At 32.0% G+C, this 16,707-nt stretch overlaps 1 protein-coding gene across 3 annotated transcripts; it reads right to left on the minus strand.

Annotated features, from left to right (window-relative positions):
• Positions 1–1,187: 1,187 nt before the first annotated feature.
• Positions 1,188–12,378, minus strand: LOC110026804. Of its 3 annotated transcripts, none has more exons than XM_020727951.1 (9): positions 12,092–12,378; positions 11,830–11,916; positions 11,595–11,696; positions 9,900–10,080; positions 8,713–8,984; positions 8,460–8,586; positions 8,299–8,379; positions 7,381–7,443; positions 1,188–1,484 (listed from the first exon to the last, which is right to left on the minus strand). In XM_020727951.1, the coding sequence occupies exons 1-7, from the start codon at positions 12,212–12,214 to the stop codon at positions 8,333–8,335; spliced, it is 939 nt and encodes a 312-aa protein (XP_020583610.1). In that variant the 5' UTR covers positions 12,215–12,378; the 3' UTR covers positions 1,188–1,484; positions 7,381–7,443; positions 8,299–8,332. The 3 variants fall into 3 exon arrangements, with proteins under 3 accessions (XP_020583610.1, XP_020583609.1, XP_020583611.1); XM_020727950.1 differs by having other exon boundaries at positions 11,827–11,916; XM_020727952.1 differs by lacking the exon at positions 11,595–11,696 and having other exon boundaries at positions 11,827–11,916.
• Positions 12,379–16,707: the final 4,329 nt, after the last annotated feature.

Here is a 16,707-nt window from a genome sequence, read left to right on the forward strand (position 1 = left end):
GATCTATAAAGAAGAAAGCTCACATATAGGCTAGAAAAAAAAATGTTTATAAAAAGTTTTGCGTAATCTGTTTAAAATAATCAACAAAAAAAATCAAGAAGAAAAATCTTTACATTGCTAGAAAATCTAAAATATGTTGTATTGAGAACCCCAAAAAAGAGGTTCAGGTTGAATGGAAGAATGTTAGGATGAATTTTATGATGCCTCTTAGCATCTGCTTGCGGTGGGATGCTTTCTTCATCATCTTCTAATGGTTCTTTCAACTTTAGGAATTCTTCTGCCGATCGTTGCACCTTCAATTCATATTTTTTTTGCTGAATAGATAGACAAGTGTTAATATTTCATAAATAAGAGCCCCTTTACTAGAAATAGAGGCCTTAATTTGCTATTGTATAACAAAACTGAATATAAAATTAGCTTAAACATCATGATGAAAGAATCTGGTTGAATTCACATTTGGCTCTGAACATGGGTGAGCAAAATGAAGTCATGGATGAGCTATCTAATGCTCCAAATACATCATGATGAAAGAATCTGGTTGAATTCACATTTGGCTCTGAACATGGGTGAGCAAAATGAAGTCATGGATGAGCTATCTAATGCTCCAAATTTCTATTTGAAGAATGTTCTCCCTCCACTCACTTATTCGGGATAGTGGACTCGTATAAGACCTTGGGGTCATATAAACGCGAGAAAATTTGCTCCAATATTTGGGCATTTAAATGCATACCACAATATTCATATATATTTACATATCTAGCACTTAAAGCTTTCATAGTTATAATATTAACACCCATCATTAATATCACTTGACAAATAATACTATCATTAATTTTTTTTAAATAAATATATAGTTTCATATAGAAGTTTATGCACAGAAGTATTAGAAAAATAAATATAAATATTTGGATGTTAAATACATAAGAATTATGTGGTATGTATGTAAATCCTCCTATTTGTTATTACTGGCATGGAATCATGTAATTAGAATAGCAAGAAGACAAGTGTTCACGAAATTACTTTCTAATGTGGCAACTGCCAAACTTCATAAATTGGGCAAAATAGCTCGATTACAACAAACATGTACTGCCCAATAGCTCCAACGGTATTTATAAATATACTATACTATGTTAAAATCTAAAAAGAATAGCTCCCTTTGGGATACAAATGCAAGAATGGTAACAAACCTTGCACAAGAATAACCAAAATAATGTTGATCATTCCTGTTGTATTTGCTTATTGAGGCAAGGAAAGAGACAACCTGAGAAGCTTATTCAGCTTGGAACAGCAAAGTAAAATTACACCAGTAATTTTAAAGCAGGCGATCTTGCTAGAGACAAGACTTGAGTCTTAATGATGCTTCTAGGTTCCCCTATTCCTTTGTAGATGTGGAGGTTTTCAGAGCATTGATGGTGCAAGTCTCTGGCTGCATGCTCAAATATTTCCATGGCTTTAGCAGGTGGTAATCTGTTGTCGCTACATTCCTGCATTTGATTAAACTAATTGTTATTTTTAGGGGGATTAACATGGGTATCATATAATTCAATTATATATACATATTTAACACTCAAATCTTAAATTGACTTATATAAAATTTTAATGACGTAAACGTAAAAAATATGTATAAACAAGTGTGTAAATTAATATTAGAGGTGTATTCATGTGATGTTAAGGATTTGAGACTCTCAGAAAATATAATATTTTATGCATTAGATATGCAAATGCAAAAGAATGTGTCATATGTATGTAAATCCCACCCTGTTTTATTAATGTACATGGATAGTAGATAAGGCCCCACCAACATAAAGGAGCAATGCATATGAATACTAATATCTTTGAATAGCTTAAAAGCATAACATACTAACAAAACAAATATAATGAATACCAACAAGCATCTAATTAGATTTCAATAGGCATTGTAAGAAATAAAAAAAAAAACTGAAGTTTGAGGCAAACTTGAATTGCTGGAGAGGAGAGAAAATACATGTCTCTCTAGATTTTGGATAAATAGATCCAATTCAGAAACTTAAAGAATATTTATCTTCCATAATGATTATGATATTGGAGACAGAGAAAATGAATGCTCTCTTACAGAAATGAAGGGCAAAAGAGGAGAAAAGAAAAACAGGTTAACACCAATGAAATGTGATCTTATTGGATAAAGAGAATGCTAATGTAGGGCAAAAGAGGAGAAAAGAAAAACAGGTTAACACCAATGAAATGTGATCTTATTCGATAAAGAGAATGCTAACGTATTGTGTGCATTGTGCACATCACACAATGCTACTTGAGGATTCATTCTTATCCATGTAGTCATAATTCAAAATGCACTAAGCATATTAAAAGCGGTATGGGAAAAAAACTAGCAAAATTAGGTTTTTAGGGTATTGTCATGTTAATGTCCTCTCATGATGATTGTTTTAACTGATTAAATAGAACTTGGGGCATGAACATAAAAAAGCTTAAAATAGCTCTTTTAATAACTTTTGTTTATTGCCAGTTTGTTCCTTTTTAAGTCTTCTTTGGATTCCAAAGAGAACAAAAAAGACCTCGAGACTAAAAATTGCAAAGTTTAGAGAAAACTTACATCTTAGAAAGGCAAATTCTTCTCCGAAGGTGAGAAGATTGTTTTGAGTAAGTTGATGCCATCTTCTATCACTTCCTTTTTTTTTAGATTTTGAGTAAGTCATCAGCAAATTAAGCTACATTAAAACTTTTTTTTTTTATGTGAAACAAAAAAGATGAAGGTAGAGGTCACTCTTGTCAATTGGAAAATAAAAGTAGACTCAAAAAATTTGGTGGGCATCACATTTTAGATTTCTAAATAATGGATCTTCCTCTTCTTGCGAAATAGATCTGAAAATATATTCATGTTAATTACAACTCCTTATAGAAAGACGACATACAAAACTGTTATTTGAATAATTCAACTCTTATTAACTTTTGGAGGGATAAAGGCACTCTTACTATCCTTTTATAAGGAATGTCAAGAAAGCAATTGTATATCATTCACTTTATCTCTTAGAATATCATTGACGATGTTAAAATCAAATTGGAATGATGTTTAGATCCATAATTTGCCTTTAGCTAAGGATTATCATCATCATTTTAAGATTTCTCTGAATCTTAATTGTTTGGGGAAGAGCCTTTTCTCCTTTTTTCTGGCTGGAATCTTCATTCCTTTAGGTATAATTAATGTAATTTCAAAGCTTTATTGTTACCTGAATTATATGAGGTTGTATTTGCAAATTGACTCTACAAAGTGGTTGCTCTCTCCAAGAGGCATTTTCTTGGACCGTTCCTTGCAGTCTTTCAAAATACATGGAGGTATAATAGTCGTTTATTCTATAGAAAACTATGTCCGCTGTAAAGATTGCTTGCCTTGGCAGATGTGATTTTATGTAAGATTCCTACCAAAACTTTTTCTATTCATTAACTCTTTAGGATCTTTTTTGGGGCAGCTCTAACTGTTTGAAGAAGCAACTCTGAAACTGCTGAAGAAGAAGCTATGAAGGTACCAAGGCTTTTTCTATTTGTTAACTCTTTAAAGTATGTTTGGGGTAGCTGCAACTGTTTGAAGAAGAATTTGTGAAGCTGCTGTTCAGAAAACTACGGTGGCTGTTACAATTTTTTTTTTTTTTTTGGAAAAAGTCAAACCGCAGTTTTGTAGCAATCATCACAGGTAACCATGTATTGTGGGAAACTCACCATGCCAAAGTATTTGGCACCATGAATTTAAGCAATAAAATGGTGTTAATTTTTATTATGAAAGGGGGCACAATGTTAAAGATTTCTATCTTCTTTGCCACAAATTTCATGCAGAGAAACAAAAGGATATTTACAATAACAACAAAAACAACAAGCCTTATCCCACTACATAGGGCCGACTATATGAATCATTTTTCTCTATTGTGTCCTATTGAGTGTCATATTTTCATTGAATTCTAAAAGATTAAGATTATTTTTTATAAAAGATGCCCAAATTTTTTTAGGTCTACTTCCGCTTTCCTAACATAACTCGAATCTAAAACATCTACTCCCCTAACTGGATCAACAGATAGTCGACGTTTAACGTCAACAAGCCATATAAAAAAACTCTCTCATCTTCTCTGTCACTGGAGCTACATCAATCCTTTCATGGATAGGTTTGTTTCGTATTTTGTCTCTAAGTGGGAAGGATGAAGGAGATGATGCGAGAAATGGCAACAAAAAGTCTAATAAAAATACTAGAGAGCCAAACAGATGTGTCCATCTGGACCTTGAATGGTTCTTTTATGATAGTACAACTCTTTATAACATTGAAAACTCCCTCTTCATTTTCATTTCATAATTTCTTATGATCAAGGCCTAAAATTGTCATATATGTATAATTTAAGAACTTGAGTGTTGAAGGAAGAGCTAAATAACATTGAAGGAATCTTTGAGAAGACTAGGAGAACTTGTAATTGGACAGGAGTGGCGATTACCTTTGAATGCTAATCTAATATCAAGATAGAAACTTGATCAATATTCTGGATAACAATGCCCATGACATTATTTTTTAAAAAAATATTAAATCATAAAATAAGGAGAGGATGTGAAGTAAAATTTTGAATTTCTTGGCAAAGTCATATAAGAGATTAGACAACATTTGATGGATCAATTTATTACAAATAATGCAAATGTACAGAGTGATTGGGAAAAAATTAATGAACAAAAAATAATATATGTATTGGACATCATTTGCTCCTCATTGTATATATTTGATTATAGGGAACCTAGTGATTTCCTCAACATAAGAACAAATTGAGCAGGAAAAAAAGGTAACAAAGTTCAATTATAATTTTTCATTAGTTTTAGCAATGATGAGAACATTTTAAAAAAAAAGAATTCCCAAGGCCCGCCACAATAAAATTTACTACAAATTACTAGGCACTAAAAATAATGTTAAAAGCAAGACAATCCTATTGCATAATATTTAATTTGAATTTATTTATATATTATCATTTACAACCGTCAGAGGAACAATGTAAAAAGTTTATATCTATTAAGTACATCAACATCAATAACATTTCTATTATGCATGCACAAGTATCTTAGCATCCTTATCTAGTACTATAAGAAAGTAAACTCTATCATATTCAAAATGCACATGCAAGCAGTTTATATAATATTATTCATATATTCATATCATTCAATTCAATATAATCTATATATTTTTAAATAATGTGCAATTGTTAGTAGTGTTAAAAATATATTATTTTTACGGCAACATAACTAATAATTAAAAAGCATATAAATCAAAATAAAATTTTGCAACTAGACTTAAGAAATATAAGTAATTATTAATGTAATTTGATTAAAGAAATAAAATACTCCAAAAAATTAAAGTAATACTCGCTTCGATCTCAGATGATTCTCTTGCCTATATATTATATCATTTTTCTCAAATAGACCCTTATAATCATATATAGAAAGTATTTATTAATTTATTATAATTTAAACTTACTATTAACAAATAGAAATGAAATATATACTGCTAGGGTAGCCTGTCCAATTGACTGGCTTCTAAAAACTGAGTTGAACAAGTTCGAAGGGCCAAGTTTCAAAGGCAGCGTCTCAAGAACTGAGTTTCAAGCGACGCGTTGATCGATTTCTGAATACTGATGTCTATGTTCTAAAGGAAGAATTCCAACCTCTTAATTAGCCGAGTTGTAAAGTCCAAGTTCCAAAAGCGCCAAGTTAGTCAAGTTCAAAGTGCTGGGCAGGCCAAGTTCCAAAAGCAGAATTCTAAGTGTTGAATTCCATGCTCAAACTGCTTGAACATTAATACCTAGTCAAGATTCAACATTTTATTTGTTAGTTCTTGCGTTTTAGTATTTTGCTTGATGTCATAGCATAAATTTTTAAATTCATATTTGTATAACACTTTACTCCATGATTTTGTATTAGGATATTAACATGTTACTTTTTATTTTACACAATTTGTTATTTCTTACTATATTATCTTGTTGATATGTTAGTTTGGAATATGTTAATTTAGTAGAAATTTAATATATATTTTTCTTCTAATGTAAGGCTTACACTAGAAAGTGCCTCGAGGATTACGTTTCACCTAGCAAACAAAAAATATCTAATAACCCAATTTTACAAGTTTAAGTATGTCTCAATTTTAATTGGTGTGCACAATTTAATTAAAAAAAAAACATACACAATTGGAACTCTGCTATTAAATCCTGTTATTTTGCTACCTCAAGTAATTGACATTTCTTTGCTAGAATAAATATTCAAAAAGATGTCTAAGTAAATCTTACACGATAGTACCAAAGTATTATTGCCCCCCTTTAAAATTTTTATAGTACGATTATTATTGTCAGTTTTTGGAATTATTTCTTTTTTAACATTTCAAACAGTTATCGCATTTTTTGGTTAAATCAGCTTTTTATAACCAACTCTACTAAAATATGGAATCATAAGAAAATATTACTCAACTTTCTAAAAGAAAATACTTTATAATCCCCATTATAACTTTCTAAGAGTCTACATTCCAACAAAAACTACAAAACATTTACAAATAATTATAATTGCCCAAACAAGTTATAAGTAGCTCATTCATAGGCTATTGTAGAAAAGATATTATACAATAATATGGGTAAATTAAGAGGTGTTTGCAAACACTTGGTTAAGACATGACGTGAAAACAGAAAATTGAATTTGTTTAAAATAATACTAAATTGTCATTTCCCACCAAAATTTGTGAATGCCCTCCTATTTAATTTCATATTTAAAAATGTAAATTCCCTACTGCAAGTAATTATAGGTCAATTAGTCATTACAACCTTTACCATAACAATATTATCATTTTAAAGTTCTCGATAGTGAGTTGGTGCCTTTTTTGCTTAAGATCATATAACTCGAGTGAAGTTCTTTCATCATTGGAAGGAGTAAACATTATAGGGGGATTTACATGCATAACACTCAAAACTTCATATTTTCTGTATTTCACACGTAAGCTTTTAAATTTACACCATTAGCGGCCAGTTTAATGACATTGTTACCCCAGAGTCAAAAGTTGTAGGATGTTTACTAGGGAGCAAACTGCATAATTAAGTTAAAACCATGGAATTAACCAAACTTGGATATACAAAGATATAAACATCATCGAGTAAGAATTGCCCGTGTAGGAAGGAAAAAATATTTAATATGAATAATATAAGTTAATAACAGAAACCAAAACAAGTATCTTCGAAATAAAACACCAAAGAATGAAGCTCGAGATTTGAGAAAGGGATGAAAAACATGCAATGAATACTAGATGACTGAAGATAACAACATAACTTTGCAATTAAAATGTATCTAAAGCAATAAAGAAAGAGAAGAAATATAGAAGAAAAGTCAAACCTCATCCAAGATTCACAGCTGTATCTGCCAAGAGATGCAAAGCATCAAGATCAAGCATTTAAGCTGTAGGGGATAAACAAGGAAATAACATGTTTTGGTCAAGTTAGATTAATTATAAAGATGAAAGAGAAGTAATATGGAAAGAAAAACATTACTAAAACAAAAAAAATGATATATTTGAGAATCTATTAATAAGAATTAAAGGCAAAAGCCCAAGACAAACATTTCATGTCAAGGAGAATTAGGATTAAGATCATAGAAAGTGGATAGTGTTAGAAATATATAACTAATATTATCCTTTCCCTTTTCCTAAATATAATTGAAAACTACGTGCACTGACCTCACTTCCTAACTCTTCAATTTGTTTGAGGTACATATTTTGTTTGAGAAGTCTTTTGAAGTTCTTCTGGAGTCAGTTTGAATATGTATGTAAAAGTATTGTCATCACTAGCATGCAACACATTTAATTCAAGAAGAAATTTTTGTTTCTACTCAAGCCAAGGTCATGGACATCATCACTCTACACCAGTCTAGAAAATGCAACCAAAAAAAGTTTTAGTTTGCTCACTACATCCCAAAAAGGTAAGTTTGATCGAATTTGAAAACTCATTTGAAGACTTGGGATGGCCTTTACAATACTTATCAAATTAAATTTTCTCACAAAAAGATCCTAAAGAAACATGATGAATTTAAAATCATAACATTTCAAAATCACATTTTTGCCAACCATTGCCTAACAAGTAGATGTATCATGCTCAACATATTTTAATTGAAATTAATTTCAATTAATCAAATTTTATGTAAAAATTGTCATATAAAGCATGTAGTGGACATAACTTTAATATGTATACAGACACATACATACTTAGAGAGAGAGGGACAAATATAAGCAATGGTGTGAAAAATGGGCAAGTGTACCTTTGAAGAAAGGTTTCCGGTACTTTCTTCTCACCTATGTTTTTGTGATTATTTGACTTACTTCCCATGCTCGTACAGTTCCTATTGAGCCTTTGAAATTTATATTATGGGTCCCAATGACACAAAATATAAGCAATGAGGCAAAATGGAGGAAATTATACCTTTGAAGAGAGGTTTCCGATACTTATTTCTCACATATGTTCTTATGATTTTTTTCCCTACTTCCAAATCTTGTATAGTCCCTGTTGAGCCTTTGAAATCTATATTATGTGTCCCATCGTCGGAATGCTGGATACGTGAAATAGAGTAAAGTAACTAAGATATATTAAACACAAATTCAATTTCCATAACAATAACACAACAGTCACAAGAAGAATATTCCCAACAGGAATATGATGGGACAAAGAATCTCACCTTTCTTTCAACTCGAGAAACATGAGAAGGTTCACATCTAGTTGTTGTTCTCTCCAAATTTTGAGAGACTGATGGAATAATTCCAATTTGAGAAGCTTCCATTGATATTGGTATGGCCAAATAGGCTCTCCTATTGGTAGCAACATCAATCTTTGGTTCCGAATCATGCTCTTTTGGTAAATATAAGCTAGCATCAGTATTTTTATGCTCAATTTTGCATGTAAATGACGTCCTTCTTCTGACATAATGGAATTTGCAACTAGGAATCAGACCTGAAAAAATTTCGAACTTCATTACATCTTATAAAATTATTATAAATTAAAATTAACAAAATTTCAACAAAATGGTAAATGGTAAAGAAGAAGGTAAAATTACTAGCATCTAAAAATATAAATAACTAGCATAATGTGTTATGTGAATATTTTATCAACTAGAATATGGATTAGAAGTAGCATCAGTATACGCAACTTCTATGAAGAAGTGAACATTTCTCAATTAGTTACAACCTGAATGAATTACCAAAGCCCAATAGCAAATAAAATGGAGGAAGAAGAAATTTGAACCAATAGATAGGACAAAAGGATTAAAAATTTGAAGTATTATGGGACAGCTACGTAATTAAGTAGTTAAAAAAAAAACTTGTAAGCTTTTTCTCATTTCACAATTGAAATTATCCTTAGTTTCTCTAGTTATAAATTGTTGGGCATGAACTTCATTAATTTAACCTTCTCAAAACTTTCACAAGTATAATATGAGTATTAAGGCTTGTTGGTGTTACATTGTCAAATGTAGCAAAATCTATTTTAATATTAGGCTTGGATAGAAAGGCATTTTTATTCAACCCAGCAAAATCCAACTGAAATCCATCATCATTAATCGTACCCCAAGTATCCAAATATTTAGCCCCGACAACCTAACTAAACTCTTAATTTTAGAAATCATTATTCATATAAAAGCCAAGAAAGCCTTGTATAGAACATAAATACCAACACATATTATTATTGAGAGTTTCCAAGAGATTCACTAAAAATAGAAAATATCACTTCCTTCTTTTTAAAGTTATCAGAAATAACATGACTTGCATTTTTACAAATGCTTTAATAATTTCATGAGCGAATTAATTTGCCATGCATGGCCTACAAATCTTTTTATAAGATTTGAGAAAAAATAATGTAGCATATACAAACCTCTAAGATTTTTCATCTTTAATAAGGAGGAGAAGTGGTTGTTTGACAACTTTGGTCTATCCTTGAAATAGTCATGATGAGAAGCACAAGGTGCTTTATCCATATCTTCTTTAAATTTCTCTATATAGCTACCACAAGTTTGCATGTTGCCTCCGGCTCCTTGTTGATGATCACTCCAAACCTGTAAGATTCAAACAACTGTATCAAACAGACAACAAAATTATAACACTAAACTAAAGAAGAAATTTTACAAGCTAGTGTTGAATGTTAAAATTCTATATCAGATTGTAAATCTGAGAGCTACAAGTAAAGAAATGAGAAAACAAAAGAAGGAAATTAATAAAATCAAACAAATATCCTAAGAAAAAAAAAGGAAAACAATGAAAAGATGTAGCATTAAAAATCTTCAAGATTTGAGTAACATCTCGATTGACTTAGATGTCACAAAATTTGGATGCATGAATGTTAAATTTGAAAATTTCCAATCAACTGATGAACATACTATTGCATCAACATGGATTTTAAAAAAAATGTAAATTACAACATTGCCCAAAAAGTCTTTTCAAGGCCACATTTGGTCACTTTTATTATAAGTCATTTGGCAAACTTTATGTTAGGTTAAACATGAGAGTGGAAATAGTGCCACAACAAAAATACAAGTATAAGTTCAGTTTTGTATTGGCTAATGTTACAAGTTGACAATTTTCCACCAAAAAAATATATTAGATTTAACTTTGGAACCAAGAAAAATTTCCAAATCCTCTCGTCTAATTGGGATCAAGCATTACACAAGGTTTGCAACTAATAGATTTTGATGACTTCTATCATGATCAAACAACATTTAAGAGCAACTAAAACTAATGAGGGCTCCATGAAGTTGAGTTGGATCTTGGTTAATGACATTTGATTGTATTACAAAGCTAGCATTTGTGGGTTAATAATAACAACATATTGTTAAGGTAATATGAGAATGAATTTGGTCCCAAATCAAGAGTAAAAAAAAGATTTGAGTACTTAATATACTAAGAGTGATGTTTGCCCATTAGCTCGAGCTTTTGGGTATAAGATATAACTTAGGACCTTAGTGATCCACCCTCCTAACAAGTTGAACATTCTACCGATTTCATTAACATGAGATGAATGCAAATACAGTATGGCACTTGAACCCACTATAGAAAAAAAGATACCTCGTATTAGAGCAAGTTCCATTTCAACTTCATTAAAAATTAATGATGTGCAATGTTTACATCAAGCTAAGCATGAAACATACACTATAGATATTGAGTCACTACCTTCCACGGTGCAATATTATTTTCACTTTTCTAAGTGAGCGGATAATGGATGATAGGTTTCTATAATAGATCCTTCAACAGTTGGTTCAAAAAAACTACTTAATAACAGATAAAGCCTCTTTTTGATGTTATCCAAGCAAAGAATGAAAAAGCCTCTTTTCTATGTAATCCAAGGCAAGAAAGAAAAAAATATTTATAGAGAGGTAATTGCATGCATCGAAGATATTTTAACATCAGGAGAACCATACAAGGTGTTCCTGTGCGTAGAAGTACAAGATCAATAGTTGGATTTAAAAACCATCTTTTTGGTGGAGCAAGCTAAGAAAAAAAAAATGTCACCCACACAATTCTACACATCAGCGTTAACGAATCCCAAAAACAAGATTTAGAATTCATTTCTCACTTCTTCAATTTTCACGTCTTTCTTTTCACGTAAAGTCCCATCACTTGCATTATTAAAGGCCACACCCACATCCTGCAATCTTGCTCCACCTACTTCAAGAACCTGAAACATATATTAATCAGCATATCGGAACAAATAAAAATAAAGCATATGAATGGATTTTGACATAGTTTCAAAGATGCAACTTATCGACCAAATAATGCACGCGATGAGGAAAACAAATAAAAAAAACCTTCTTCTGATCGTCCCCAAATTTGCAGAACGAATTCTCCAACTCTTTCTCATTACATACCGCATTTTCAGTCAAGCACAATTTCCTTTTCTGCAGAAGACAAGCTGGTTTTCATAAGTTCCTATAAAATCTTTATGGAATGAAGAGGAGACTAATAGAGGATTCAGCAGCAAAACACTAATCCTCTATCTGAATCGATGATGCAAAAGAATATGGTTTAAGAAAAGAAATAAAACAAAAGTATAGATGGGAAAAGAAGATTAACCTTTATCGGCAGAGCCATTTCCTCCGGCGAATCATAGAGTGGAGGGCGGCGAGAGCGATTAAGTAAGTTTTGCTCTGCAGTAGTCGTGAGTGGGACGCGATTGGGAGCGGTGCTGTTACCCATCAAGAGCTCTTTCTTGCAATGTTTCGTTGGGTGTTTTCAGCCCGCAATGGCGCTGTTTATAGGAATCGGGTGGCCCGTGGGATAACGAGCCATCTGGCAGTTTGTTGGCCGTGCCCGGTCTTTTTCATCCTATAGTTCAGGAGCTCTCTTGACCAGAACACGTTCAAATCATCATTTTCGACCGGTAATACTGTCCTTTACTAATTAGCACTAATGCCCTTCTCCATTTTATAATATTCTCTCTCACATTTCTGGAGATCCCTTATAATCGTACATTCTTTTGCAACTAAATAAGGTAAATTATTATAGGTTAATACTTATAATGAAAATTATTTCATTTAGGCTAGGCTATGTGCGTTCTCTTAGTATTTTTGCGTAAAAAATATTGCATCTATTGTGAGAGTAGTCTACTACTTATATATGCAAGAAACTTCATTTTTACCTCAAATAATAAACTCTATCATTTTTCATTACTATTTTTCTTGTGTGTCATTATTTGACATATTATAAAGAAAGAACTACCCATCACTAGCTCATTCTCTAAACACCTACCCAATGACAAACAAAGCGTAACATTGAGATAGATCCTTACGTTCCAAATCTTGTCATAATATAAACAAGTTCACTAATCAAGAATGTTAGATTTCTATGCTTTTTTTTTTTACTTAACTGATACAATCCTACCAATAAAGGTGCCTCAAGCCCATCCTTAGAGGATTGTGTTCACAGGGTGAAGGATTCTCAAAGTAAGATATTTAAGTTCTTATATGATTTTATCTTTTGAATTCATTGATGCATAATGATTTTTGTCTGCCTTAAGATTTGATACGCCATAAACTGGCACAAATCAATAAAGGATTTATTATTGATGAAATATTTTATTATTTTCTTTATTATATTTGATGATTCTGATATAAAAGGGTCTATATTTTATGACATAACCCACTCATTATCAATCATAGTTTTGGTGATCAATCTAATAATATCTACAAGATTTTGATGAAAAATTAGAGCCCTACTAGAATTTTACTTTACTATATGTTTTTTAGCCTAGGGTTTGTTAGTAGAAGCTTTATTAAATTGGATACAATCCTACCCTAAACCCTAAATCATGCTTATGCTATTGACGCATACGAGTGATGGTATAACAATTTTATTCTTATATAAAAGATTATATAAGAGAAGATAATGAAAGCGACTACTAACAAATTTGGTAAAATTAATGTGAAATTTCATGTAATTCAAATCATCAGGATCAAGTAAGTAATCAAGGTACATTCATCAAGCACATCTCTAGGAAAATTCTCTTGATTACTGATGACATACTTGTATTTAAATTTTTTGACTTAACATTAAGAAACTATGCTTTAAGGAATGCTATCCCATTAGAATAAGATATGTTTTGAAATAGATTGTCCTTAAGACATAGATTGAATCATTGTATCCAAGTGATGTAATTATTTTTCTACATTAAATCACTAAATTACCAAAAGCTAATAAATTATAAAAGAGTGATTGATATATGTATAATGTAAAAATAAAAGGATTCAAATAGCTTAGTCATGATTTCATGAATCCTTTATCTTAGATAATTAAGCAAAAGCTTAGTTGCTAATATAATTGGCCCAACTTAGTTATTAGATGATTTGTCATCTATTATAAATTGTATCATCCAAAATTAGTCTCATGATTTTAGATTGACTATAAAGAACAAAACTTCTTAATAGATAATTTATATGTGATTGATTATAATGTTTGTAGGTATTACAGTTCATAGTAGTAAAAGATAATGACCGGAAAAGAGGAGATTGAGATAGCTTAGTTATACATACTTAAGTTACTTAACTTAACTCACAATCATATTTAGATCAAGACGATCATTTCCAAGCTTATGAAGATCTATTGACGTAGTAATTCAAAGCATGCATATGTTATAAGTTATATATTAAACAAAATGATATAGAATGCATATTATCTAACTTCAAGTGATAAAAACTCTTATATGTATGTGAAATTGACACTACAAAGAAGTTAGCGGAACTTTACTTATGCATATATAATCCTATATATCTATAACAAGGTGATAACGACAAGGTAAAAAATGAAGTTTTTCTTGGATCATAGTTTTTGTCACATGGATCATTTTGAATGCTCTTGGCCTTATTTGATACAAAAATACCCTTGGATTTAGACTAAATTAACAAAAAAAAAAGTACAGTGATATGAGAAGATACTAAATGTGCCATCATAGCACAAAAAAAGTACAAAAATAGAAAATAAAATAGGATGTATCATCGCAATGATAATTTATGGTAAAGATATGTTAGATGAAATTTTTAATATTTTGACATAAGACACTTTTATAATAGAGTTTAAATATAATATACCTTACTTGCAGTATATTTGTATAAAGAACGAACTACCCATCACTAGCTCATTCTCTGAACACCTACTCGATGAAAAACAAAGTGTACCATTGATGATAGATCCTTACATTCCAAATCTCATCATAATAGGAACTAGTACACTAATCAGGAATGTTAGGCTTCTACACTTTTTTTCTTTTTTACTTAGACCGATACAATCCTACCAATAAAAGGTGCCTCAAGCCCATCCTTAGAGGTTTGTGTTCATAGGGTGAAGGATTCTCGAAGTAAGATCCTTAAGCTCTTATATGATTTTATCTTTTTAAATTCATTAATGCATAATGATGTTTGTCCCCCTTAAGATTTGATACGTCATCAACCGACACAAATCTCAAGACATGACATGAATCTCGAGACAATCTTTTAAGGAAGAAATATTCAAGCTTTGATTAAGAGTCATCCAAAGCTTCGATTTCAACAATCTTATAGTCAAACTGACCAGCTTGACGAGACGGACCCAATAATATCAAAATTGGTCCAATCTGAACCAAATCAAGCCCAATCCAGACAGTAAACCATATTAGAAAGTTTTACAGATATATTTGGGAGGTCAAATATATATTGAATCTGGTAAGTTCATGGTCAAATGGAGCATCTCGGCGAGATGACTCCAACTAGCCTATGATTGCTCAATTTTGACATCATTAGGGAACTCAAATTACCATCAAACGACGTATGATTGAGGGAAGTCTTCCGAGCCATCCGATCAATGTAGTTCACAGTTCTACGTTAATTACATCAAGAACTCTATAAATAGAGCCTCACCCCTCTCATGAAAGGGGAGATCAAGCTTTGAGGAGTTGAAATCCAACATCACTTCTACCACCGTCGACCACAGTCGACCGTTGTTGACCACTGTCAACCACCGTCAGTCGCTGCTGACCGTCGTCAACCACCACCTGTCGTCCGCCGTTGATTGCTATTAGTTGTCGCCTATTCCTGGCAAGAAATCTATCGGCAAATCAGCATTGTAACTTGGGAGATATTCAAAACCTTTGGCTTCTATGGGAGAAGTAGTTGTAGTGATCATCAACTTATAGTGGATTTTTACAACTGGGTCAGGCCCCCAGGTTTTTTCTCTTTACAATTTTTCATGCAAAACTCTAGTGTCACTAATGGTTATTTCTTTCTTCTGAGTGTGTCTCGGTCTCGTGTAATGTTAAGACGATAATCAATTACTCTACCGCGATAAATTTTCTAGCACGCGTCAGTTTGACACCCTCTGTGAAAAATAGAGCATTCTCATCTAAAGTACTTGTGAGACTTGATGCATGGCCATCATGCACGTGCAACAGCCTCAACACTCGCAACAACGAAACATCCCGCTCCAAAACCCATTGTTCCAGAAGAAAGCCACGGAGCCAAGGGCATCAGGCCTCTACATTCTCCAACTCTGGAAGGTGTCATCCTACTGACAAAGGTTCCTCAAGTCTTTCTGTGGACAATCGAGTATGCAAGATAGAGGCATCTCAACTAGAAATTCTACAAATCTTACACCAGGAGCGACAACCACAACCTATAGAAACTTACTCACCAGTTCAACTTTCAATAGGAAATACCCACTCACCAAGTTCTCTCACAGTGATGAAACCATTCATCTTCCAAGACGGGACGCCGATCTCCTTGACATTACAATTCTCACTCATCCTTCTCTTGCAGCTCACCTGGCACCTCTCCGCCTTTCTGCCACTTCTGCTGATATCATTCATGATGAACTACAATTTCTGGTTTGAAAAGAGTTCCCTTTAGATAAAAGGGATCACTTCCCCGCTCACCACAACTTTTAAGAATACTCTCCTTTGTCTGATGTAATTCTCCGACACCCTATCCCAGTGAGCTTCAAAATCACAAGCATTGATTCCTACTAAGGGGTCCATACGAGCATGTCGACCATTATTGAACCATCATGCACATTCATCATGCCTCTAATGCGCTTCTCTATAAAGTGTTCCCTGCAAGTCTCAAGGGTCAAGCTCGCGCATGGTTTTGATGAGCAAAATGAGGTGCATTTCACTCAATTTCCATGCGTTTACATATCCAACACTTAAACTTCAATTTTTACATATA

Source organism: Phalaenopsis equestris, unplaced genomic scaffold (assembly GCF_001263595.1).
Source record: "Phalaenopsis equestris unplaced genomic scaffold, ASM126359v1 Scaffold000402, whole genome shotgun sequence".
Taxonomy (NCBI): Eukaryota; Viridiplantae; Streptophyta; class Magnoliopsida; order Asparagales; family Orchidaceae; genus Phalaenopsis; species Phalaenopsis equestris.

Bases quoted from the DNA above. Each gene is read 5' to 3' on its own strand.
- LOC110026804 (XM_020727950.1), bottom strand. From the start codon at position 12,214: ATGGGTAACAGCACCGCTCCCAATCGCGTCCCACTCACGACTACTGCA. The intron at 11,917-12,091 runs GTTAATCTTCTT...TGTCTTCTGCAG, and splicing joins AAATGGCTCTGCCGATAAAG to AAAAGGAAATTGTGCTTGAC. The intron at 8,587-8,712 runs GTGAGATTCTTT...TCACGTATCCAG, and splicing joins TTTCTCGAGTTGAAAGAAAG to CATTCCGACGATGGGACACA.